General features: G+C 41.3%; 1 protein-coding gene across 1 annotated transcript in view; it reads right to left on the reverse strand.

The window, feature by feature from the left end:
• Nucleotides 1-1,127: 1,127 nt before the first annotated feature.
• The window catches only part of c21h8orf34 (chromosome 21 C8orf34 homolog), a 55,029-nt gene continuing 28,208 nt past the window's right edge, over nt 1,128-27,948 (reverse strand). The window contains exons 8-15 of the mRNA XM_054623282.1: nt 21,931-22,066; nt 18,042-18,127; nt 17,831-17,904; nt 11,722-11,848; nt 7,532-8,022; nt 5,700-5,796; nt 2,011-2,049; nt 1,128-1,208 (exon numbers count right to left, since the gene is read on the reverse strand). Of these exons, the coding sequence (XP_054479257.1) occupies nt 1,201-1,208; nt 2,011-2,049; nt 5,700-5,796; nt 7,532-8,022; nt 11,722-11,848; nt 17,831-17,904; nt 18,042-18,127; nt 21,931-22,066 (1,058 nt within the window). The 3' untranslated portion in view covers nt 1,128-1,200. The remainder of the gene's footprint in view (nt 1,209-2,010; nt 2,050-5,699; nt 5,797-7,531; nt 8,023-11,721; nt 11,849-17,830; nt 17,905-18,041; nt 18,128-21,930; nt 22,067-27,948) is intronic.

The following is a 27,948-nucleotide window of genomic DNA, read 5'->3' on the forward strand; positions in this document are numbered from 1 at the left end:
TGAAAAGTGTAATTTGCAATGCAATACATGTGCCTTTCCTGACAGGAAAATATTGTGATATAAAGATTATATCAAGGCAACACTGTGACTCTGTTATGCCATGTCCTTCAATTTCTCCACAGATCTTTCAAAAACCACATCCCTTTCCAACGAGCACATGCTGTGCTGAAATACACGGGACATCAATCAACATGCCGTCTTTGCAGGATGGTGTTTAAAGAGATTAGTTCTTTCACACAACCTTTTACAGAAATCACCTTCAGAGAAATGGGACTGAGAGAGTCGAGTGGTTTGTTAACTAGATACCGAGAGATGGACTGAAACGTTGTTGGTTTACAATACAGCAAATCTCAGTTGTGTTTGAATGGAGGGATCAGACTGTGTTGGGCTGGAGGGTGTGTCCATGATGTGTGTGTCTCTAGAAGCCGACGTCGCCTGTGTAACAGTCAGACAACCACAGTTTAACTAACACATGCCCAGGCAAACACACAGAAGCAATGTAGTCATGGTCAGAACTGATTTCTGTGTCTGTCAGAAATGTGTCATACCACAGTACGTGTCAGAGACACTAAGTAAGATGGATCATGTATCTGGGAAAGCCTGTATTAAACAGAGCCTGTGTTATGACATCTTTAGTCATTTCAATTATGACTTCAGTGGGTTTATCAATGAGACGGGACAAAATTCACAAGGATATGCCTGTAAAAAGGAGCACATGACATTAGAGTCAAAAGAACGGGGACATGTAAACCAAATCATTTTAAGTAATAGAACAGCATTCCTTGTGTTCCTTCCACAACTTGCGTATTTGCTATCGGAAAACAAGACATCTTTTAACAGTGCATATCAATAAACGCTTTCTTAACATGGGTGTGCTGCCTTCGCAAGGTGAAAATGCACGAGGCCTAAAAAAACAATCTGCCGACAACAAAATGCATCTGTTTCTGGACTCCACATGGAAGTGCAATAGCATGCTATAAAGCAAACAAAAATAAATGTTCCATACTCCGAAGTAATATTTTGTCATTTTATCATACATTTACATTACAATGTCTATGAAATATCTGTGAAAAAAGTATACAATATTTTTATCCCCCCCATTCATTTGAGTTACAAAAATAATTGTCTCTGTACACATATTCAAAATGTCCAGTGGTTTGCATAATAGTTTGATTGGATCAATGTCTCTGGTCTTCGTCACTATAGGCCTGTGTAAAAGGAAAGACAAAAACATTAGTCTCCTAGAAACTAAATTCAGACACATTTAACCGCTAATAAGAAAAATAACTGTGGCAATTACTATGAAACAGACTATTTAATATTTAAACATGTCATAGACAAACATGAGGTGGAAAATGAGGCATGGTGCTGCCCAGTGGAGGTTCCAACGACCATATTTCACAATAAGTTCTGGGAGAGCAGTGATCTGAGTGACTTAAACAGCAAGCTTTGCGTCTGGTTGCCGTGGCAATCCTCTCTGATAGCCAAGCAGCAGCAGTCTGCTCTCAGATCTCCCTCCAGACTGGCACACTGACACTGGGAACTGTGGGCACCTCCGGAGCCACAAGAAGGAGAACCGCAGACAACCTCAAACTAGACAGACTTTCTCCTTCTCCCAAATGTTGAGGCTGAGAGTTGACGCTGTCTGCTGCGTGTAAACTCAGAACCCAAGTGACTTCATGGAACTGGGCAACAGCATTCCCGTCTCCACACATGAACGGCCTCCGCCAATCACTACTCAGAGCCACTGTGCCCTCCGTTTAGCCTGTGACTGTAATTGAACGGACCATAAATGAAGGTGGAGGCTTCGACAGTAAGTCACCCATTGGTAGTCATGCTGTGGCTCTACAAATGAGGTCATTGACAGACATTGAGGCACTCTAAACTTAAAGGCAGCTGCTTACAATAGCAAAATTGGTTTCTGGTGACTCAAATGATACGGAACATTATGAGGTGAGTCTGTCTCTCTGGGTTTCAGGCTGTGAAGCCTCTAACTTTTCAATTTCTCACCTGAAAACACAGATCTCTTATTGGCGTCGCGTGTACCACCTGTGAAAAAAATAAAGACAGAAAATGTGTCATGTTAGGTGAAGGACTTATGTGACCAAAGCAAAACAAATACTGTATCTTTCCATTAAATATCAAGCCTGGTTCTTCCCGAAGTCAAGGCTAACAGGCTCAGCAGAAAACGGAATAAGCATAACAGTTAATGGTTCAATATTCTCGGGATTGCCTCCCAATGGCTCAACATGGCAATAACCTAGCGGCCCACAGTTAACGGTGCTAACAGTTCAAACAATGGCAACAGTGCTGACAGATCTAACAAGGTTAACCTGGGGGGGGAGGGTTGGCCCTTGCTGCTGTGAAGATGCTTACGGTCAGGACAACGTTATCAGCCGTAACGGCCATATCAGCCATTGCGGAGTGGCAGCCATGAGCTCGCCAGTGGGTCACGCTCACATGCACTAAAAGGCACACACGCACTAAAAGGCATAGCCCGGCTATGAAATCAAAGCACTGTGAAACTTGGATTACAATACATAGAGAGTGAGCGTTCTCTGCTCAGACATTACTAAACTATATCTTTACATAGCAAAAAGCTGTTTGATGCTATAGCAATGCTCTGAATATAAAACTGTATAGAAAACCTTTAAATATCAACTAAGTCATTTTCACAGAGTTTTATTTTCTTCATAACTGAGGCTAATCCTAGCATAACATTTCTCAAAGTTTTATTTAGCACTGTGACTGGTGTATATGCTCACATGGTCAACATATACACCAGCTACATCATCACTTACGCTTCTTGACAGGTGTATAATATAACATACTGATTAAGCTACTTCCACTGTACAGTGAATGTCTATGTTGAACTGACTAATATGCTTAATATGGGGTCAGGAATGGGAAAAGGGCAGACTTCTTTCATCTCCATTGTGGTATGTGTGGTTGTACCATTGTGGAAGTTTATAGAATAACAGGAAATAGCTATGGATTTCTCCCCCATTATTCAGCTCTTACCCTTCACATGGCGCCAGCTCAGACACATGTGCTGTGATACAGGGAAGTCACTGCACTAATGAAGTGAGCCTTATTCACAGACACAAAAACACTTTATGGACAAACATGTTCACACTCTTGACATTTTTTGACCTTCCTGGCAGAAGAAATTAAGTAGTTTTGAGTAATTTGGAAAACTCAAACTTGAAGTAGTTTAGGAAGTAGTAGATTTCTCTGATTGTTCCTCTGTTTGTGGATTCTAATTTGAGTGTTCGGTTGCCAGGATGCAATTAAGCTGTATTATTTACTAGGTCAAAATTACCCCTGAGAAGACTGAAAAATGTGATTAACGGGGCAATAAACTCTCTCTGAAAACAAGTTGAATATCTTACCTTGACGAATGCAATCACTCAAATGTTTAATTCACACACTTTAAAATGCATACAAGCAGAAAGCAGATTTCAGCCAACAGTCCTCTGGGACCTCTCTCCCGCCAGAAAGTGCTTTGTCATGTCTTGAGGCTGTTGGGTCTCTTTAGTTTTTTGCTGTCAGTTTCTCTCTCTCTGTGTCTGAGCTGCCTCTAATTCAATGTGTTGCTCATATCCTCTCTCAACATGCAGTTTCAAATTCCAAGGCTTAGAGCAGACCCCCAGGGGCTATTAAGAAAATGTATCCATCTATTTTGCAAGATACACATTTGGCAAAACAACGACCCTCTGGAGGAACTTGTCGGAGGGGTTATAATTCCATGTGCCAACCATTTGCCTGCTTGATCTTTTGTTTGAAGGGAATTCTTGTGTAATAACATCAATGAAAGTTGTCTTTTTGAGTCCGACACGCACTTGATTTTCAGTTTGAGCAGCTGGTGCTGGTGTTTTGTTTACTTGGAAAACAGGGCAGAGTTAATTTGAGATGGCATACACAGTATCATTTTTGGAGTTGTTCATAAATTCAGAGCTGCCATATTTAATTTAGGAGTCATGGGATCTAAAGGAAGCCATGCCAGTACCATGACATTTTGTTGATAGGGTAATCATTTTCTTCTTGACAAATACACTGGTCCAAAAGAAAACTATTGACAAGATTTCCATAGAATGGACTTTCATTGTCCCAAAAGGTTTAGTCAAAATGTTTTTGGTTACTTTGTGACCTTTTACTAGGCCAAAAGGTCTATTTGTATTACCACCTGTACTGTACAGTATGGGTAAATTGGTATAACGTCCACTGAGCACATTCATGTTCCCCAGAAGATGAACCTTTAGCATTGTTGACTTTCTTTCCACTTCCAAGCTTCCCAGGTTTGCCATCCCAAGGAAAAAATATCCACTTTTGCAGCCAATATCTTATAATAATCTAATAATTATTATCATGACATGAAGTTTGCTGAACTCATTCCTGCTCCCAAGAGGGAAATAAGAATTACTGCCTTGCAGTAAATGCCTCCGCCAATCATTCAAGTTGGAGTTTACATCCACATCTGTCCAAAATGCGATCATTTTACAGTTTTATCCTATTAAACAGCTAAGTGAAATTGTAAATATTAGCATATGAATTCATGTTATGAACAAAACTGTGATTTGTGAGGCCACAGGGACCTTTGACCACATAAATCGAATCAGTTGGTTCTTGTGTCCAAGTGGACGTTTGTATCAAATTGAAGATATTTTCTCCAGGCATTCCTGAGATATTGCGTTCAAAAGAATGGGACGGACAGACAACCCGAAAACATAATGCCTCTAGCGCAAATGCATAAATAATGTATTCATATGAAAAAGCGTGTGATTTTTCCTGTAGTGCCACCATCAGGAGAAAGTTTACACTTTAATTCCCGCTATTTGTAAGAATAAGAAAACAAAATTCTCAGAGAGCTGTTTGTCCTGTCCAACCTCTTCAACTTTAAACTACCTTTTCAGCAGAAATATGTAATGTTTATATAGGTTTGTATTATTTAATCCAGCTATAGTATAACTTCATGCATACAACTCAGAGGCGCAGAGAAGTTTCACCTCATGTTAACCAATGTTAAGAGAGCATAAATTTGACATTTTATTAGTGGACCTCAGTGAATTGAGACCCACAAGCCTCTGACAATCAGACCATACTGCCACATACATTCATGTGATTTATGCACCAGAACATTCAAGGAGGTCTGATCGAAATCTGTCCCGTTCAAAGCCCGAGTAATATGCTGCACTGTGTCCCAGCCAGACCACTACTATGAATGGATTTATGACTTTAAAGAACCGTTCATGTCTATCGACTGGATCTTGATGGATAATTTATCTCTTACATCATGCCAGGAAAGGAAATTTTATGTGACAACGCTTCCCCCCTTTGAAACCAGAATTTCATCCAACTGTGAAATATGGAAATTTTCATGTGTCAGCCCTTGTGCTCCATCTCAAAATTTTACAAGAAACACTAGCACATTAATCTTCACTTTTTAATAGATCTAGAGCCAGTTTAATGGTTTAGCTACTCATTGTGGTAAAGAGACATTACACTAACGAAATGAGCCTCACGTCTTACAAAGAAGGTAAAAACATTAGAGGGGCAATTTGTCAAATTTGTGAACTGTGTTTTCAACTAAGAGCTTTGAGAAACTCCCAGGAAACTCTCCGGTGAAGGGAACCTGAATGAGGAGATGATAAACAATCAAATGTAGGGTTTAAAATAGAGACAAAAGGCAGGTCACTCACTCTTATCCTGTTCAGGAGGCTCCAGGATGTCACTGTCTGTGTCACTGGGAATATGCCAAGGCTGTCGGATGGCCTGTAACTGCTGGTAAAACTCATCCTGATATGGAAAAAAAGAGAGAAGAACAGAAATGATTGAAGACTCTGTTAACTCATACTGAGTCCTAGGGCAAAACTTGAAATATATAAATTGCCCCATGCTACCAACAAAATACTTTTCTGTTAAAATGATGGAACTCCAATCCTTAAAATGACTACATAAGTGGTCAAGACAGACAAGATCACAAGCATATTCATATTTGCTGCACGTCAGTATTTAAAAAGGTTCAAGATACCTTAACCCTCTACACAGGCCTTCCAGTCCATCTACATGGGACCAGGTGGCTTCAATAAAGGCCGACTGGGTGCACGAGTGTTTTGGATAATCTCACTAGGTGTCAACTAGCATAACTGTCAAAGAGTACTGAGGGACTGAAGAATTCCTGCCCACCATTAATAAAGCCTTCAAAAAGGTCTCGTTTTTAACAGCGCCACTGTTAATTTAATCATGAAAGGAATATTAGAAAAAAAATCCTGTTGAAAGTTCTCCTTTTATGCCAGACTCCTTTTTCCCCAATGAAATGACATCCTACTGTATGGACCTCCATGACTTTCCATTAAACCCCACATGAAGCGTGTGTGTGTGTGCGTTTGTGAGAGTATGCACATGTGTGATATTGTGTGTTCTGGTGCGCTCAGTCATGATCTTTCTTTGCAAAGGCTCTCATGTTCTCCAGCAGCTTTACTTGGACATAGAGCCTATTTGACACTCATGAGTTACAAAAATATTACCATAAAGTTGGATGGATTTTGAAGTCCATGACCCAAAGTTTATGACAATTTTACTCCATGTTTTATACACTGTGTGAGCACATGATCTATTTCATTGCTAGATAAATCTTACATGTGGGAAATAGCTAAAATAATATATGTAGAATTTGGTCCCACACCGAGGCCATGGAAGATACTGGGTCAATTGTCAGAATATATAGAAATTTGTGAAATGCGCTTGTGCACTTTTTTAGCCAAAGGGCAGATGAGAAAATCATACCACTCTATAGGTCTGTCTATTAAATTTGAAGCTACAGCCAGTAGAGAGTTAACTTAGCTTAGCATAAAGACTGGAATTATGGGGAAACAGCTAGCCTAGCTCTGTCCGAAAGTAAAAAAGAATAAGATATACATACATAAACCCCAGTGGAAAAAATGACAAATAGTTGTTTAATGGGGGGTTATGTGCTGGACTGTTTTTTGTCAAGGTACAGTCATTTACTGGGGGCTTGTTGCCAACGTGACGCAGACAGCAGGACTTAACCCCCTGTGAAAAAACCAAATGTCATTTGAACAGTTTGTTTCTTTTCACCAATTAAAAAAAAGAACATAAAATGTAATAAATAGTGAGCTGTAGAGGTGCTGGTTGGCAGATTTTGTTACCTTTGGACAGAGCTAGCAGTTTCCCCTGCTTTCATTCTTAAAGCTAAAATAAACTAAGCTATCCGTCTTCTGGCTTTTGTAGTATGCTGACAGAAGGATATCAGAGTGGTATCAATCTTCTCATGTGGGCTTAACTCTTGGCAAGAAAGTACGATTTTTAAAAATTAAGATCATTTTAAACTTTTGGAAATAATTTAATTTGTGAAGACAGTGCTTCCACAATTCAACCCTGCCTCCTCCTCATTGATTATCTAACTGTATTAAGACACCTTGTCATGCAATATGGCACATATGACCACTACAAAGATAGCAACAAAGCTGTTTTTGATGATAAAGGGATATATTTCAGTATCCGGTCTTACCTCAGACAGATAGGCCCGTAGGCTAGCACCGAGGCTGTCTGTAGTGCTTAGTCCAGGAGGGGTGAGCAGCGGTCGGGGATGTGTGGGCTGACATGTCGGTGTCACAGGGCGGCTCCGCGACCTCCTGAAGGTCACCTCTTTATGAGATCCAGGGTTAAAGGTGGAGCGTGTCAGTAAACTATTCGGGGTTAGGGGCCTGCTGGGCGTCCTGGGGGTTTGAGTCCTGCTCCCAGGGTTGCTGGGAGATTGAGTCCGACCCATGACCAGAGAGGTGGGCTTGGGGCTGAGCAGAGGGAGGCCGAAACTGCAGGGCTTGCCTGAGAGGCTGCCAGCTGGAGACTGGGGTCTAGAGAGCAGGCTGGTGAGAGGAAGCGTGTCGGGTAGAGTTCTGTGGCGCAGAGGGGTGTGGAGAAGACTACTGTGTGGATTATTGGAGCTCCGAGTGGTCATCTTCCCTACTTCTGCCAGCTTTGCCAGGTCCTTCTCAACCTCTGGAGGGAAAAAGAGGGAGAAAATCAACATCCAGATTTCATATTTAATTTAGAGTCAACTGATATAGTTACTGAAGGACTGATTTTAATCCTATTTTTCCCCCACACATTTAAATGACAATGTTTAAACAGTTTTATTCGTATGTATACAACGACTGCAACAAATCTAACAGAAAAGTCTGCTAAATCAAGTCATGAGGTTGGTATGTGTCCTACAAGACTGATGATTCACAAACTTTACTGAGCATTAAAGTGGGCGAGACTGCTCGGTTTAATCCTTCTTCTGGCCAATGATGACAATATTTATAGGCCCTGTAAATTGTGGTGAATCCAGCTTCCTCTGTTAGAAATGGTTCCAAGTTGATATACAGTAAAAAAAATTAAAAAAATCTTCCTGACAAAAACTCATTTGTTTGCCTCATTGGTAGTCTCAAAAACATGTCTGTTTACAAAAGAAGTGACGCTGCCAACTTCTGGGTCATTTTTTCCACGTTTTATGCTTTTGTTAAAAATCTTGGCAATTGGGATTCAACAAACCAGTCTGGGAGTTATCATTTGAGAGGGATAATTTCAGGAATGACTCATAAGGAGCATGTTTTTCTGGAAAACTGTAGATGTGTGACGTTAATGAAATATCTAAAGGAAGCACGACAAGGATTTTTACAAACCTTGACTTCCTTGTTTTTGAGCAAATGGTGCTTTTCTCCTATACAAACAACATCTTCTACGCAAAAATGTGAAGCATACGCTCCTATTCATTGACAAATATCCATGCAAAGTTGAAAACGTCTGCAATACTACTCTAAATTCAACTTTGAGACATTCCTTAGTTGATTTGAAATCTATTCCAGACTGAAATGTACACAATCCTTCAGGGATAAAAAACAACAAAAAAAGTAACCATTTAATTCTCTGTCATGCATAATTTGATTGCTGTTTCTGTGCTTAATCAGCTGTGATTGTATGGAGGTCAACCCTTACAGTGCAGAGCACATACTGCTTAGTGCCTTGCCCATGTGCTCAATACTCTGTACGTGTACATGTGTCTGTGTAGCTTTAACCCTCTTGCATTTTACACATGATACTTCTCTAAATGTTAGAAGGAAAACTAAAGATACAGATTACAACTTGGCCTTTCTTGACCTCCCTCTGATTGAGTAAATTAAATTGTGGTTTAAATAGCTGCGTTATGTAACAATACAAAGAATAGAGAACATTTGTCAATTGACTGATAGTCTGCATGAACAGCTATGTGGTGACCATAAGACCTGCTGTGTTGGCAAGTGCCTCTGGATGAAAGGGAAATAACTAATATATACAGAAGAAAAAATTGGTGTAAACGAAGTTCCACATATGACAAATTCCCAGTTCAAGCCCTGAACCACCCACACCAAATCTACCACGACTGTTATCGTTAAATCGTAAACAGGATATGTTCATTAGTAATCTGTTCCCATAAAATTGATATTTTATCTCAAGTTATTTACTGGTATAATGATAAACACCACATGTTTTTGTTGTGAAATCGTCCTCCTTCCGTAAATGGTTGCTCCACTCATGATTGTATTGTAAACCAGTTATTTTCTGTGACTTCCTCTAGCCTATTAAAAGCAGCTTTATTTTAAAGATTCTTCAAGCAATCTCACAGACACTGATATAAAATGACAGCTCCTAGAGATCAAAGGGGGGGCATCAGGCTCCATATGGTATAAACCTTTGATAAGCTCTGATTCAGTAATAAAGACAGGAAAATGAAAGATGGGGAGAAAATGAGACAGCGAGAGACAGAGAAGGAGACAAGAAGAAATAGAAACAGATTTAATCTATTAAAGTCTTTGATCAAGCAGCAGAGAATACAGGGCCATAGCACGCTATTCAACCATTCAGAAGTCATGCAAACTTTATCAGGTCCCTCCTCTGAAAATAAACTAAAGTTTTATTTCATTTCGCTTGTGGGTAATTCATCTGCATGCTTAAAACAATACAATAAACTGCCTGCCAGGATGAATTTAATACTCACCATTGTCCTTAGATAGATAAATTAAGTACAAATATGGGCAGAAGTACAAATTCCTAATATAGTGTAACTAAGACTGGGTACTGAACCTAAATACTTGATTCTTAGCCATGTTTACTTGTACTTTAATCACTAATTTATGGCTCTAAATCAGGAAACTTTTTAAAACATTAAGCAGTTTGGCCTTTTTGGTAAAATGGAAAAAGCGGTTAAAATATTTTCATATTCCCAAAACTAATGCATCTTATTAGTAACGATATAGAACATTTGAAAACAATACCCATCCCTAGATGAAACTGCTATCAAATTATACATAATTCAATAACACATTTAGTGAGTAGTAATTTGTTTCGATATTATGAAAATATAATAAATATAATATATATATTTAAAAAAACAACTTAGTGCACATGAGCTTCACAATACCTCAAACGGCAGACAAGGAGTGACTAAACAGCCACATAATTGGGGTGACAATATAAGATGAAGAGTGAGGGCCTGGCTCCAAACCTGGAAAGTATTAGCAGCTAATAAAGGCTTGAAAGAGCTGAATTAGCTTGTTGAACAGCTTCACTGAGCTGCCTGGTGGGAGCCCTCCATCTGAATATTCACTAACTCTGCGTAAAACAACTAGAAATGAATTCCATCGGAGGACCTCTGGGGGCAAAACTGAGTGTGCTGTTAACACAAATAGTCCTCTTTTAGTGCCCCCTAAGCACCAGCCTGCTGTTTCCGTCTCTAGGCATAGAGGCAACTGGAGTATTCAGCGCCGATGTTCGGATGAGCTGAGGAGATGAGAGCAGCTGCTACCACTGCTGGATGACAGTAATAGGTTCACTAAGTAGGAACATGCTTCAAATAGTCTGCAAGTATGAGGTCTTTACACACAGTGACACTGTCAAACAGAGTGGGAGGACATGCATAAACAAACAAGTGGGCGACACATGATGCTAGATGGCGACATTCCCTCTGGCCTCCACTCCAGGCTTTCATCTGATTCACAAGTGGATACACACTTAATCATCGTGACAACAAAAGCAGTCTCTGAATCACCCAGACGTCACATATGCCAAAGATGAGCCTTGATCTACATTAGGAATAATGATTTAAAAAAAAGGCCACACAAATTCCATTTTGTCTGATCAAATCACAGTTAGGCTTCGATCATTTCAAAATGACTCAGCAGAGCTGGAGATATTGATTAAACCTGTCAAAGCTGGAGTTGAGGTAAACTCCTGGCATGTGGAAATTATTTAATTAGTTTTTTTTCTATTTGGTCTTGAAACTTTTTCGCAGGAAGATCAGTTTTTAATTAACCAAGAAAATCCTTTGGCCAAAAATAGTGCATTCTTTAGCTGGACTCCCCTCCTCCCACCCCTCATAAGTGCTCTCTAAACCTCTTTCTATTTCATAAGTCTCTGCAGTTCAAAGTCTGTGTGTGTGTGTGTGTGTGTGTGTGTGTGTGTGTGTGTGTGTGTGTGTGTGTGTGTGTGTGTGTGTGTGTGTGTGTGTGTGTGTGTGTGTGTAAATGTTTGCACAGTGTAAAGTATGTATTCCAAAAGAAAGTATTTGATCTGACTTTCCCATACTATTCACCATTAAAGCCACTAATAAATACACAGACAAACACATAGGCATAAAGGCACAGCACACGAACATTCACACCACACAGACGTTCCTACCAGCGAGCTGTTTGCCCATGTTCTCCAGCTCTTTAGAAAAGAGGGAGTCACCCAGTAGCAGGCCCGTCTGCCCGACAGAGCTCCCACCTCTGGCAGACTTCAGATCAGCCTCCCAGACAGCCTGACGCTAGTTAGCGCGGAGAACAGAAAAGAGAGAAAGTCACATTAGAAGAAAGACCCTTCAATTAACTCTTTATATAATTTTCAGCTATTGCTGGAAATATCTGAGCCATATCTGCTGGAAAAAAAGGCCAATTATTATTTTATGGGCTTTAGAAAAACACAAGAAACCACAGCAAGTGTAGATGAAAGCGAATGAGCATGCAGTGCACTCTCTTTAGTGAATGCTGGTCGCTAGACTGTCAGTAGTGGTTCAGGACATTTTTATATAACTATCAGTAAAGCTATAGGAGCCACTATGCACACTAGTCCGTTGGCAAAGAGCCTGACAGCAGAAAATCTTGAAACAGCAGTTAAGGAACAATAAATCAGCCATTTTGGATTGTTCCCTAAGTGGGCACGATATTACTATTATACAAAATAATAACAGATGATCATATTCCAAAGCATATGAAAGAAAAGCAGATAGTGGCCAGATGAGCTGCTAAGCCAATGGACCAAGTGCACATGAGCTTCAAGCACAGGTGAGAAATAAAATCTGTCAGCCATAACTCCAACTCCTGTTAAGTTTGGTTTACACTAGATATAAGTAAGTTCTGTTACGGCATGTGCCAGCACTTAGGTCATATGATTTGCTGAGCACTTAACGAGAGACAGATTTGTGTTGACAAAGTGCTGACACAGAGCAAGGCCCTTGGAGATCTGGTGATATACAGAACATACAGCCTTCCATCAGCGTTTAAAGATAAACCTGGGATACAGCAGGCTACTCATTTTATGATTTTCATGATTCAAAGTGGGTTTCCAGAGAGGACGTAGGGTGAATAACAAGTGAAGTTGCTATCCTCTGATGAATGACAGAACACGATTCCCAGGGTCCATGACATTGATCTTTGTGCCTGTCCGATACATGAGGCGTTCTGTGGCAGCAGAACCACAATGCCACAGGCCAATCCTTAATTACAGCCCTCATAAAGAAGCAAAAGGCGGGTTGAACATTAAAACTAAATCCCCTCCCCAACTTTATTTCTTTCTCTTTGGTGGTATTCTCCCCTAAATCCAACAGCATGACATCATCTTGTCCTTCTCTCTCTCTCTCGGGCTTCTAAGCTCTGGAAAACAAGGCCACCAACAGTTTTCTAGTTGAAGTTTCCAAAATACATTTTCATATTTTTTTCATACTGTAGGGCGTTAAGTTATAAGATGTTACAGCTGTGAGTCTTTTGGAAATCCAAGTTAAGGTTTCACTTTGGTTTTCATTAAACGGTCCACAGGTCAAAAACTTAACTGTGGTACCTTAAGAAAGCCTTCAGGAGACCAGTTGACATATGGAGATTCACTCTTATCAGCACCGTCCACAGTTTAACATTTGCATTTCTCCTGCCCTAAAGCTCCTCTGTCCGCTACAGGAAAGACTATACTGTAATCAGGACTATATATCCTGAAGACTGCAGACCGGAGGCTAAGGCCGGTTGTATTGTAGAGTCCCATAGCCGAGCAAACAAACACGATATCTGCAAGCAATTCACCTTTCAAGATAACATCAGTAAATAAACAGACCTTACAATCAACACATGACTGTTGTTACCTCAAGTTTGGATGAAGGCATGCATATTTACAAAGTCACCCGGAAGACGTCAACATGTTCAGCGTACCATAATAGCGCATATTAAAAAATCATGTAGGAATCAGCAAGGCTCTACAGGACATGGATAGGCGCAGAAAGACCCAACAAACAAACTATAATGGACTTGATTACACGCTAAGGAGACACAATGACTTGATGAAAAGACATTTCCCTTCATCATACTTTAAAGCAGCTATTGTCCTTATCAGCAGCAATGTATGACATGAGTGCAAATGAGTCACAGCCCCCCCCCTTGTTTGGGTGCCTAGAATGGATGCTTTAATCTACACAGACAAAGAGCCGAGAAGGAATGCCTTTTCATCTCCAAAGAAAAAAATGCAGCTATGATTTTTGCAATGACTTGAATTAATGTCAGTGGTGCGAAACCCAAAACGTTGTATAATGTCCCTCCCAGTAAGACAAAACTAAAAAGACCTAAAAGAGAAAAAGGAAAAAACCCTCTGGTGATGCTTCTGCCCGCTAACAAACAAGGATTTTGTTTCTAGCAAAATTGATTCCATGTTGAGCGCAAACAAGACAGTATGAGAGAGGATGGAAGTCTGGAGTTAAATATTTTATAGTCTGCATGTGTGCAGCTATACGTGTGTGGTCAGTAGTAATAATCACCACAATCTGGGGTTCGGTTCAACATTGCCCTCCGCACAACGAGAGCCGCTTGGGATGTGTGCATGCAGTCACAAACCTCAAACATGGTTTGAGCCTACTGCTGGCTTTGCAAAGCACAATTGATGGACTCTCTTGTTGTGGTCAGGCAGAGTAGCATAGACAAACACACAACACACACACACACACACACACACACACACACACACACACACACACACACACACACACACACACACACACACACACACACACACACACACACACACACACACAGGAGCGTATATACAACAAAATAAAGACACACAGGTGTGCAGCAATAATTAATGGCCATATTACTTTTAACCTTTGCCTTTTTTTAAAGTGTACGCTTTAACATTTGGTAGTATGACTCACCCAATGCTAAAGCACCTTCTCTAGCAAGGAAGGAGATCAAAACTGAATGTGAAGAACAGCCCTTATAGGAATTCTGGATGAATGCCACTTCAGCCATTCAAAGTCAGACTGTATGAACTCACTTTACGCTCCACCATGTAGCCCAGCAAGTACTGCTTTTATTATATAAGGTGTGGGATGAGTTGATGTCTGAGTATTAAAGACTACATCCTGGCAGATGAGAGCTTGTCCTCATAAGGATTTGATTTGCACATGTTGAGATAGAGAACATATAAGAGTATTGCAGCACTGTTTTGTTTTCATCCTAACCAAAACATCACCGTTTTTGATTATATTGAATACCAACCCTTCCAACCTGCAGGGAGAGATCATATTGCTTAATAGCACATGATCATAGGCCACTGGTGTTAGGGGATATGGGAAATGAGGAGTCATACTCAACTCTTAATAAGTTCCTGTTGTTTTGGCTAACAGCACAATCCCCTAATAGTTTTATGGACTGCATGTAGGGCTCCCAGGTTCATTGGCCAAACACTGAGCTAGCACAGCCAAAAGCAAACAGGATATTGACAATAACACAGTTAGACTTTCATGTAAGCGTTACAAAGACAGGTTATATGGCGTATCGTCTATTCATAGAAGAAGAACCAGAGGAAAATAAGTGTTGTGCCAATAAGAGTGCACATGGATGAAAAGTAGTAAAGGGATAATGACTGGATTCTTTGCAGGAAATCATAATGAAAAAAATTAGTGTATAATCTTGAACAACATAATTATAAGCTATATAGCTCACAGTCTGAGACTGCATCAACAATCATGTTAACAATCTGTTGCCAATCAAAAGCCTTCGAACTAGTTGTTATATTTGACAAAACCTACAAAATAAAGTTTTAGAAAATCCCAAATATATGTGAACCATTAATACACTCATTGAGATGTAAATGGTATTGAGACAAACATTTAAAAACTATTCTATGGCTGCATGCTTCTCCGACAATGTGTGGCCTCTGGAACACAAGCTTTGGGCTTAGGTTTTGCTGCGCTACTACAACAAAATATTTGAATGTATCACCCACTACAACTTCTTTTAGGTTGAAATTAAATGATAAAACTGTTGCAATTGTATTTGATAAGATTTCCGACACAACTCTAAATCTCTTAAGGTTATAAATAAATAAAGGGAATTTTATACTGAAAAAAATCCAGAACTCACACGGCTCACTTGTTGTAATCTAACAATAATTTAGGACATAGCCTTTGCCAAATGAAAAAAAACATAATGAGGACCTTTATATGAATAAAACTGCACCAGAGCTATGCTTTAAAATCACAGAGATCTGCACAGATGATAACCATGCATGCATAACTGTGGAGGTGTGGAGAGTGGACTGGTGCCAAATATAAAAAGTCATACAGTGAAGCAAAACTCTGCCAACAAAACTAAACCATCACAATGGCTCTGCCTTGTATCACACACATGGCATTGCATCACACCAATTATCTTATTTCTACCATACAAATGAACAGTTTCCCTTGGCCGATTTTATGACGGTAACACCCATACAAGTCTACACCGAGCTAAATTTGATTAAAACATATCACTTAACACTTACAAAGAAAACTATAGACGATTGCTTGGAGAATTTGCTCTGGCAATTGCTTTAGGAAAGTATTTGTCTTTATGAGGCAATTATCACCTAAAGGAGCTGGCAGAGGCAGGGGGCCTGTCGGACTAATAATGATAACCATTAACAGTGTTTACTTTCCAAAATCACCGACATTTTACGGCCCAAACCAGAGCAATGTCCAATGCGAGGCGTACTTCATTTAACAACAGCCATACATGATGGAATGTGCTCTTAATTAAATATGACTTCAAAATTTCAATCCAAGAGAAAGTTACATGCATCCTTTCCTTAAATTGAATAACCCGGGCAACATGTGAAGATACAATTGGACACATTTCTACCAATGCAAGGGACACATGTACCTAAAAAGGTATATTAAATGAGTTGATTAAAAAAAATAAAACACCACATTAGCTACAGGTTGAGTTATTCCTCAAACTGTATGACTTCAACCATTGTGTTTTCTCCAAATAAGCTCATAAAAGCATGACTTTTTTCGTGATTGTGGCCCACAAGCCCCTGAAGGGCCAGTTAAACTAACAAGCTATTACAAATTGCATTTGCCTTTCAAAGACAGCCAAACATAAGCAATTAAACACAGAGTAGCCACATTAGCTACAGTAGGTGACAGGAGACATTTGCACTTGCGGTTTCCATATGGGATACATTAGTACCTTATTCTTAAGCGTGCCAGACAGGGCTTAACCTATGGCGATGTAGTGTTCGGTCCCTTGGTGTAAGCAGCTACTAAAATAGTGGCTCAATGTGGATGTGAAGGTCAGTTGTAAAGAGGACGACACATTTAGCCGGAATCTAAATTAATCAGCTGAAATCACTGAGCTAAACGCGACGCGTGATAAAACTGGCACCGTTTATCATTTGGTCATACCTGACTTTTCACTTGAAACATTTGAGAAAATGAGTGGAAGAACGGCTATTCCGTGTCACTAAGTGCACCGTTTCTCTACTGTCTGGATAGTGGCTAGTGTTTTTGGCCTAATCCATCAGATTCTAGACTGCAGGCTTTGATTCAACAGGTCTTTCAGTCTCTAAAAGTCTGCTCCCAGTTAGTCTGGAGCCTCTCTGCATCTGCTCCACACACGGAGTACTGCCTCGGCTCCAAACCCCTTTCTTTCTTTAAAACATGCAGTAAAAAAAAGCCTTGTCTAACACTTAGATTGGGGCAATTATAAAAAAAGAAAAAAAGGTATCGGCGGTAATTATACAAAAAGGTACCGGCGTCTTAGCTGGCCGCTTTATTAACAGCATGTGAGAGTCTGCCAATGTCTGAGTCTGGCTTGTACCACATTAGGCCTCTATAGATTTCTTCCCTGAAGCATGTGAGGTTATCACGCAAGCCTGCTATTGAACAAAAACTGCGTGTACTCCTGTAACCCATAAATATTTAGCCCTATTGTATACAACCTCTAAATCTGCCTCAATTGTCGTCGTGTCACTAGATATTCTTTTCATTATTTCTTTTCAGATCGGACACAATCACCCTGAGAGGGAAGCAAAGTGATATAGGGAGATTTCTATCACTTATTCAGCAGAGCAAAGATGGATCAGTTTTGTCCTATTAACGAGAGGCTTGAGGTGGGGTTTTTTCGCTCACTCTCGCACAATAGAAGCTGAGGAGGAGAGAGTGACTTGGTAATTGATGGCTGTAAAGTGATCTTAATTGTTTGGTGATGGATATAGGGAGGACACTTACAGAGCCTGACACTTGAGACAAGGCCTCGCATTCCTGCAGCCGTCCCGCCACTGTGTCCACCCCGGGCAATGGAGCTGCTCCAGACAACGCACACAAGACAGCAAAAAAGAAAAGAAAAGGACAGAGCAGAGCGTGAGACCACAAAAATGTAAAAAATAAATGAATATATATATATATACTTCTTTGGATTGAATTGTGTTGTGCAACTTACATGAGATGTCAGGTACAGCTTGTTCAGATATGTGAGACCTGTGCTCCTCTTCTGATCTGCAGTCTGATAGACTGTCGCCCTGCAACCTGCAGGCAACACGTTACACATTTACACCACCGTACTGTACACATTGGCAGCCACATGTGTTGAAATCATCGCTGAAATCGGCATTCTTCAGCCACAACACTGTAATTCATGTTTGAAAACTGAATGCCAGATCAGGCAAAGACAAGCAAGTCTCTATCAGCCTGACGTGATGAGACAAAGAGGAAGTGTTTGGTGACTGATCTCTTCTTCTGCTAAATCAGGGATGAACTGTGAAAAGAAAAGCATGGGGGTCAGTTTGGGGGCACGAATCCTATCTCTTCATTGCAGCTTCTCATCCTGCTGAAAGTCAATCTGAAATAGTCTTGAAACCACAGAAATGCATACACAGACATGTGGTGCATGGATTAAAGTGTACACAGCTCACTTGTTTCACAACTTACTTACTGATGAAGCATAACTGAAAAACTGGCGCACAGATTCTGTTTCCCCTTAAATCTTTCAGTTACTGGTCATTATCATGATGTGTTCCAAGCCCCTATACTGCAGCTTTTTTGTTTTCCCAAAGATATCTGTTTGGACCGAAATGGAAGAGGGTCTGAGAGATTTGGCTGTCTCCTGAAGGTACTAAAAGATTTGTTTCCCTGAGATAGGAAAGTTTACTGTGGGTGAAAGACAAACAATGATTAGAATACCTTCTCAGCAGGAAGATAAACAAGCTGCACGTGGCTTTTCACTGCTTTTATAATTCAAACACACTCTTACATCTGCAATGATTTAAACATAGTATTCATTTTTCAAAGCATATTCTAAGGACTGAAAAATGTAAATCATGCCATATTTACTGTAATAACACACTATTTTAGCTCCAAATGCTTTAAGTGCATGCTATTTCCGTGTCATTGGGGCAACCATTAGCTGAAGACAAAGGAAAGCAATCTATGTGCTTTAATGGCGCGGCTGCATTCCGTCACAGCCGCAGGGCCTCTTGGTTTTCTACCTCTTCGATGAGGGTAAAAGCAGAACACAGCTTTTTAAAGTGTATTCTATTTCTTTCCTTCTTTATACATCCTTCGCCTTGTCTCTGCCTCTCTTTAATGGCCTTTAAAAGACCATTAAAAAGTACCCGAGATGACTATCACAAGGCATTCCCATTCTCTGAACAAAAGCTGCCCATAGCCGCAAGACCTTACTACAATTCCCTCAGTGCATTCCTGATATGAAAGCAATTAATTTAATGAGAACTACAAGCCCGAAAGAGGTTTTGTGGAGATCTATCCATTTCCTTGGACCGCACCGCCAGCTCCGCCGGACTTTGCCCAAGATCTGGGATGCGTTTGCACATAGGAGGTTTATGTGGCGGGAGCACATAGCCATTAAAAGAACTGATCGGGCGCATGGAGGGGGGTGGATGAAATGCTGGTGTGACCACAGCTATAGCCGGAGGAATGAGGACATGCCCACAACACAGAGGCCACACAGCACTTTGCTCTTTAGCAGAGAGGCCAGAGGAAGAGGCGTGTTTCCTGACCTGCCACACAGGCCGACTGGACTGTTTGGTGGCGCGGACAGTTGCTGGACAGGATAAAAAAGTGAAAAAACAATGGTTTCTAAAGGATGGGAAACATTTCTGCTTTGGGTAGGCAAGCTTAAGAAGAAAAGTGCCTATATCAATATTCAATAAAGATAATATACACACTATTTCATTTTTGTCTGTTTTATGTTATTGTGTAGTTTAAGTTTTCAGTAATTTATTTACTGAATATGTCCTTGGCCCCGTAACATTCCAGGTGTATCTTGAACACAGTAGCATACAGTAGCGCTGCTGTAAATGAATAAATGCTCGCTGGGGAGAAACCGGGTTGTCGCCTTCACGCTGTGGGTGTGAAAGTAAGCGTCACCTCTACCCAGCTTTGGGTGGTTCATGGTGAAGCCACGTGGCTCAGAGTTTGACCCCTTAGACAACTAAGGGAGCAAATACAGGGAAAATGCTTTCGAACAAAAGTGTAATACACAGAATGCTGGACCTCACTGAACCACAAGAGTGGTATTCTGTATGTGTTTGCCTAAGGGGCCGACGGGTATGTGAGGAATGCTGGTCCAACTCGGATCAGTGTTCGTTCACAGATCCATACAGGGCCGAGCAGCTCTCTACTATCATTGTGAGAATTTCATAGTATAAGAAAGAATCCACTCAAATCTTCTCAGGCCTTAATTTTATACTAAAATGACTGTAAAAAAGTTTAAGTTTAAAACTTCAGCAAGGTCACATTTATACATTAGGCCTGTCTGCAGGTGTGAAACACAAGGGCACTGACTGTGCCACATATGTTAGTGCTCTGAGGAGTCTAAAGTTTAAAAGGTTGGCCCCATATTGAGCCATGTTTGAAAGGTGTTTCTGGTAATCCCATCAAGACAAAGTGCTAATGCACACCACATAAAAGCCTCTGTTAGGACTGTCCCTCTCCTTCCTGCTCCAGAGGTATTCTGTGTGTATGCGTGCAAGGGCATGCCTCGTGTGTGGATTCATGAATATGTGCAATACTCCTGCAACACTCCTGATTTCAGAATTCCATGCGCCTCCAGAATAGCACAAAAGTCATACCATGCGTGCAACACTTTTCCAGCTTAGGGATCTGTTTATGGCCCTTACACTCACCAAATACGACTATGAGAGACCACGACTCTTACGCCAATAAAACTTGGGGAGGATTTTGTGGTCAGGTTATAGAGGACGGAGCAAGAATTTGGACAGAACCAGAAGGAGGGAGGAAGACAGAGAAGAAGAACAGATGTCTGACATTTCAGTCACGACAAAATGAGCGCACCGGCCAAGAACGACTCCAGATACAGATGCTGATCTGCTCTGCCTCTGATCCGAACCAGGGACGCAATGATAAACCAGAGCTATAAACTATTTGCTTAAAAATACCAAGTAATTTAACTTCCAGCAAAAAAAATCCACTGATACAACTGATCCTCCTGCAGAGCATCTGAGAACATCCTGACAACAGCCTGTGAGTGGAGCGAAACTGATAAGCAGCGTGAATGAAAGAAGATCAGGAAACACACAAATTCCAAACCCCAAACAGAGGAGGCTGTGCAGGCAGATGTGTGCCTGGCGTCTGAGAGAACAGATACCCGTTTATCTGACTGGAATCAAGGAAGACTCCTGCCCACACCTGCCTGCTGTATCACACCCAACACTGAGATATGTGAGCACTACAATGATGCTGTGGTTCAGGTGGGGAACAGGAAATGTGTCAGAAGAGAAAAAACTGTGATAAAGACAGAAAGGGTGATAATGGAGATTAATATCTGTGCTCAGGGCTGATTTGTGAAAACAAGAAACACCGGAATGCACTTCAGATATGATATCATTCTCTCTTCTGAATGTTGATGTATGCTACCTCTGATACAGATGCAGAAAGAGTGGGTGGGGAGCGAAAGGTACGGCACAAGGAGACATGACCTGGGATAGGACCAAATTCAGATGACGGAGAGAATAAAATCTGTAAAATTAATAAACTCAACCTTACTGTAGCTAAAATGAATTTGAATTCATATAATTAAGAGAGAGAGTTTGACATTGCCAAGAGTTAGATGAGAGCTATATCTGTCATGTTTAGCCGGTATGATTAGATAAGCCTGGTGGTCTTTATATTCCGGACAGACATCAGAAGGGTATAAATCTATTCATTTAACTCCCAGTATAAAAAAAAAATCCAAAAATGTTGAACTATTCCTATAAACCCCTGTAGGTCAGACTCTCCAGAGCTGTGCTGTCTCAAATATTCATCTCTCTCCAGAGGAGCACCAGATAAGAGAAGGTGGAAACATTTACCTGGCACACCTGGAGCAGATGTTGAGAGTAACTTTGGCCTGTGGTTCAGACTGATAGGAGCTGCGTCCCTGGCTGAACTTACTGCCGGACGGAGCCAAGCCCGTCACACCCTCCATCCGCAGGTCATCCAGGTCCTCTGAAGGGGGGTGGAGGGAGGGAGGGAGGGAGGGAGTCAAAGAGACACAAGGAGGGACAGAGAAAACAAAGGGAGAGGAAGAAGGCCGGTCATTAATCATACTTCGGTCTCTCTCGTGCCAATATGATGCCCAGTGATGACAGGCTGCTTAGAGTCAAAGGAGCGTGCAAGCACACGACAGTAAACAAACATCCTGCTGCTGCGCTCACTCACACGCTTTTCACACACATACATCCACGAGAAAAAAAAAGGGAAAAGCTGGCATCATCAACACAAAACTCTTTGTTATGAGAAGTGATGCGGGAGAGTCAACGACACGGCGCACGGCGGCGGCGTAGAAACAGGAAGGGCACGTTAACAAGCTGAAGACAAAAAAAGGGGGACAAAGAACAATGAATTCAGAGGAGAAAAACAAGCAGTAAGACGGAGATGGAGAGCTGGAAAGTTGGGTTTCGTCTGATCTATCCCTGTGTTCTCCAGAGCAACACACACACACACACATCACACATAGATCCATCTGAGTCTCTAAAGAAGTCCATATGCATTAGACGCCAGTTTTGTTTTCTTACTCTGTTTGTCTGCAGCTATTATAGTTAGATGTGAGCAAATATGTTTCCACAAACACAGAGATAACAGGTGCAGAGGTCCTTTTTCACTTTTCTTCTCATGTACATGTTAAATAAACTTTCTTTTGTCTATTCTAAGATATCTGCTTCATCTAAAAAAAACAGCTGTTCCCTTTGCGATGAAATGATCTCCACATGGAACAATTCAAAGTTGGAAGTTGGGATGTGACACAAGACTAAACAGGATCACCAGCCATTATATCCGAGTACGAAATGTTCAGCATCAAGACAGACACACGTTTCTTTAATAGACACTGCAATAGCATGATAGGGAAAAGAAAGCATAAAACTCGCCAGTAACGAGACTTATGAAAGAACGGCACTGGAGTAGAATAATAAAAAGTTAACGGTTCATTAAATATAACAGAAGTTCAAAGGGGAGAGTCTGAATCAGCCAGACCATTTTGGTTTTGAATGCGTCCTCAAGAGATAAAACATATTGCAGTACTTTCCATGTTATGAGAATGAGAAGCGAGTGGGTGTCTGGACTCTTGGTTTAGTTTTACTGGTCAAGCTTTTATATACACATGTTGAATCAGGCAGAACATTTTGACCGATCACCTTAACAATATTTGTCCCGTTCCTCTCGTCAGACCAGAAGAATTTCGGAGCTTTGCCAATGGAAAGGGGGGGGGTCGCCTTCAGGACATACGGTATATTCTCACCTCTCGCTGGCATTGTTTCTGCTCTTGTGCATACAGTGTGCTTGTCTCAATGAAAAGTATTACTGTTGGTTTCAAATGACCAGACACACACATACACGTAGGGGATCGCGTTACCTGGCCCCCTGGTTTTGGGGGGAAAATGGGCCTCACACCTTGAGCTTTAAAAAAAAAAAGGAGAATGCATGACTAATCACCTGGATTAGATTGGATGACACTTGCTCATGAGGACTCTCTCCCTCCATCCATCACCGTGGCGCAGAGCCAGAAAATCTCACCTGTCTCCTTTGGGCGTCAGGATATTAATTTGTAGTGAAACCTAAGTGCACTGTTTCGTGGAATCCACTTACTCTACACGGAGTCTTGTGTTATTAATTATTTGTTGTCTGGACCGTCCACACTGAAATATCTCAACAACTAGTAGGAGAATTGCCTTGAAATTTCGTGCAAACCTTCATTGTTCCCAGAGAATGAATCCTACTGACTTCTGTGATCCCCTCTCTTTACTTCTAACGTCATCATGAGGTTTTCATTTGGGGCTTTGAGGAAGAATGATTCACATGTAGAGAGTTAACAAAACATCTGAACAATAACTAATCACTAAATGCCAAAAAATTGACAAATGTTATCATGTGGTTCTCTTAACTACAGTAGTTCTGACAACATTACAGCTTAACACCATAAACTGTTGGCAAACGATCTAAATCAATAAGTTTATTCAAGACCTTTAACAAAGTCTGGGAGTTTCTTGCTTTTCTTGCATTTTGATCACATCATCATCATCACATCAGTCATGTCACTCACATCGCGTCCAGGCAGTCTGAGAACGAGTGTTGTTTTAGCGTTTCGAGGAGGACAGATTCATTCCAGTAATACCCTCAAGCAGGGCGATATTATATGTCCCATTCATCACGGTATGCATTGGAGGGGGTGGGGACAGAGAGCCACCAGCGATTTGGGCTGTTTGCTGGTCGTGGGAACTGTTCAAGTTTCGGCCATCACCTTTTTCCTCTTTTCTCTTCATCCAATCCCATTTCTAAAACATTTCCCTCCTTTTGGCGACTGACTTGTGTTGCATGCCAGATTTTCTTTGGGTCCTCGCCTGTGAGACAAATCATCACTTGAAGCTTAGAAAAAATTCACTTGCGAGGCTGCAGCTTGCATGAAATAGTAAAAAGAACAACGGCAAGCGGCTCCAACTCTGGAGGAGAACATGACCTCAGTGTACACAGCTGCTTGTCACCTCAACTCCCACTTTGTCTTTTGGACTTGTTTCCTTCTTGTCAATAAAAAAATGACACAATACTGGAGAGAAAGACCTCCGTGTCTGAGGGAAGTGAAAGCTAATCTCACACACTCACAGGTCACCGAGGTAAACAAAGGCTTTTGTGAAGTGCCTCCAATACAGAACAGTGAGACCTCCATTTCATTCAGACTGTGTCTGAGGTCAACACACTGTCACAGCATTTTGCGCTGAAGCAATTGGTTCCACACTGTTCCTCCTTTTGGCCAGATGAGAGATGAAAGGACACCATTGCACAAAAGAGACGAACTCCTGGTCAGGCTAACTGGTATTTCATGCATATGCTTGTTTGTCGATACAGATGAGCTAGTAAAAAAAGGGTTCCAAATTCTGTAAAACTGCACTCTCTCCAAGGAGTGCAGGCTTTTAGAATTAGCGCAGCCCTTCATCTGTGCAGCAGCAGTCTGAATCTCAGCCATGTCGGCCCTTGTTGAGGCCGAATCCAATTCAGAATTTTCTGCTGGGAAGGGAGAGGTGACACATTTCTGTGTTGTCACCACGCTCTGAGGAGGGCCTGTGTATGGAGTGCTAAAGTGATAAATATGTGTCTCACAGGGTTGGGGTTTGGGTGTTAGCGTGGTTAATAAAGTTCTTTTACATGCACATAAGTATTCTGGCGTATACGCTCACACTGTATTACACTGATGTCTGTAAACCTGAATATTACAGCAGAAATTGTTTGGTAAAAAGTAGATTTTTGTTGCATCGAAAACAGAAACAGAGATAGTAGAATGCGCCATTTAATTGAATATATTTCAATGAGCACCAGATCTACTACTCTTTAAATGTTTTCAAAGAAATGATCTCAAATCAACTTCACATTATGTAACCAAAAACTAACTGTGTTGTCTCGACACCTAGCTGGTTTCCACGTGCGACTCCCAAACCCATGCTCAGGCAGATGATTTATAGTGTCTCAAGTATTTCCTTTCACTTCTGTGCCTGCTTAGTAAAACACATACGACTGAGTGCATTCTCTCCTGGTTCACGATAGAACCCACAATACCACCATGATAAGTTTACAGTGTGTCTCTCACGAGACCAGCTCTTACCCTGAGACCATGACAGCCTCCCGAGCCTCTGTCTAGACACAACAAACGTCTGTCCACACTCGCCCGTTTGTCAGCCCGTCACATTTCCACTCCCTGGGCACCGGGGCAGCCATGCATGCTCTGCTCCCCCCGTCTAACGACGAGACATGGCAGATATATAAAAAGGGTCTGCGCTGGGGGTAGGTGGAGTGAGAGGAGGTGGGGAATGGAAACTATTTGAGCGATGCAATCCCAACAAAAGGGCCTGAACGATGAGGAATTCCGTGCCGCAATCACTCACTCACAGAGTAGCCAGAAAGGAGCGGAGTAGTGTGCACGGATAAAGTGTTCGTGCGCTCCTCTCTCCAACTTTCCATGTAATTTCATGTTGTTTAGACAGCGATGGATTGGCTGGCTCTCTTCTCAGGGCTGGAAAACAGAGCTGAAGACATAATTAGCGCATTGGCTTCACAAATAACTTAATATACACCTTCCGGGTTGACACGTTGACAGATGAACAGGGTGGAATCATCTCCACACTACCCCACACGTGGAGCTGGTAGACACGCACGCACACACTTCATCATCCTCTGCACCAAATCCAAGTGCTGTGAGTTCTTGTGTCTCATCTGAAGTGAAATAATTAAATTTTCCATTCTTTCATGAGCAGAGAAGGCGTCCCACCGCACAACACTGGGCTGTAATTAATCGTCTTTAAGTGATACATGCCTCTTACAGTCAAAAGGCTGCACTAACTCACACACAGAGACCCACATGTGTGAGCAACATACTAGACGTGGATTTCAAAAAAAAAAAGGCACATTGCACATACTCAACCCGACGCGTACAGTGACACTTGCAGACCTCACACTTCAGTTGTCCTCACACGTACAGGCAGCATTTGTTTTCCATTAGGCCTCCAGCACCAAAGCCGCCACTCGGCGGTTAGTCGTCAGACAGACATCTTTGATGTGAGTCGCGGCAGGGACGCATTTGTTTGGCTTTGTAATAAAAACAATATTCCAACTTACATTTCATAATTGTGTCTCGGCTTTCAATAGCACCCTCCTCCCCCCTCTTGGCCCTAAACATATGCCTGTTAGGCTCCACGACGCTTGAGCGCAGCAGTAAAAAAAAAAAACCTGATCAGAATCAGATGGGGACACACATGAGCAGGGTAACATCACAGCTCTGAGGCCTATGGAAAGTCTTATCGCAGACCTCGGTGCAAACCTCCTTTTAACTCCCTTTCTAACCGCAAATATTACAGAGATTAGGACGTCGCTGCGGGCGCAGCAGAGCCTGATGTATTGATGCTCTACAATACCAGTCATTATAGTTGGGAAAGTGACTTCAGCTGCAGCGTGTTTTGGAAATTTCATGATGACTTTTATTTTCAACTTGTTGCTTTAATATGTTGCTGAATTATACTTTGAGCTTTAAGGAGGTATACGTTCTAAATGTATTACGCAGTAAATTTATCAAAACAGCCGTCTATCAGGATCAAAGCTGCCATCTACAGTTAAAAAATATGATTTTAATCATCACTTATAAAAGAACTAAGTAATCAATAAAACTGGAATTTGCCTGTACAAGAGGGTCGAGAGATGTTGATGATAGAAGAACAACTGAGCAATTTTTGATTTAATAAAACAAACATGCAAACAAGTTCCCATGAGTGAAGGGATATGTTGATGAACAGCGAGCAATTCTCTCCTTTGAGTTTAAATGTCTATAATTATTTTGAGTTTCCCTGCTTGTTTGTGATAAACACATAGATACAGCAGCACACACACAGTTACACAGACAGACGCACGGCTCAACACAAAAAACACACTGACTACTGATTACACACCAATTACAGCACGATGACATAAGTCTATAACTCACTTGTGTATTTGTCTCTTAAATCTTGATTTTGCAGCAGAGCGGAGCCACAGAACAGTGATGTAACTTTTTATTTGTTTTACTTTTTGCTCTTTTAGATAACGCTGCACAGTTGGGGGCTCTTTAGCCCAGTCACCCATGATACACAATGCTTCTATTCACCTAAATCCTTTATCTGGGCTTCTGGATAACATCGCTATCTGTAGATATCATCCTTGTGTGTCTATCTACCATATTTTGCTTTCTCTCTGGCAACAGTAGCCACAACACAGCATCACTATGTCCATTAAGCTCCCCTCCATTCAGATAATCTGCTCAGTTCATCGAAGGCGCTGGTCGGTATGAGGCCATGCTCTGCGTAATGAGTGGCTGT

The sequence above is a fragment of the Anoplopoma fimbria genome, chromosome 21 (assembly GCF_027596085.1).
Source record: "Anoplopoma fimbria isolate UVic2021 breed Golden Eagle Sablefish chromosome 21, Afim_UVic_2022, whole genome shotgun sequence".
In the NCBI taxonomy this organism is placed as follows: Eukaryota; Metazoa; Chordata; class Actinopteri; order Perciformes; family Anoplopomatidae; genus Anoplopoma; species Anoplopoma fimbria.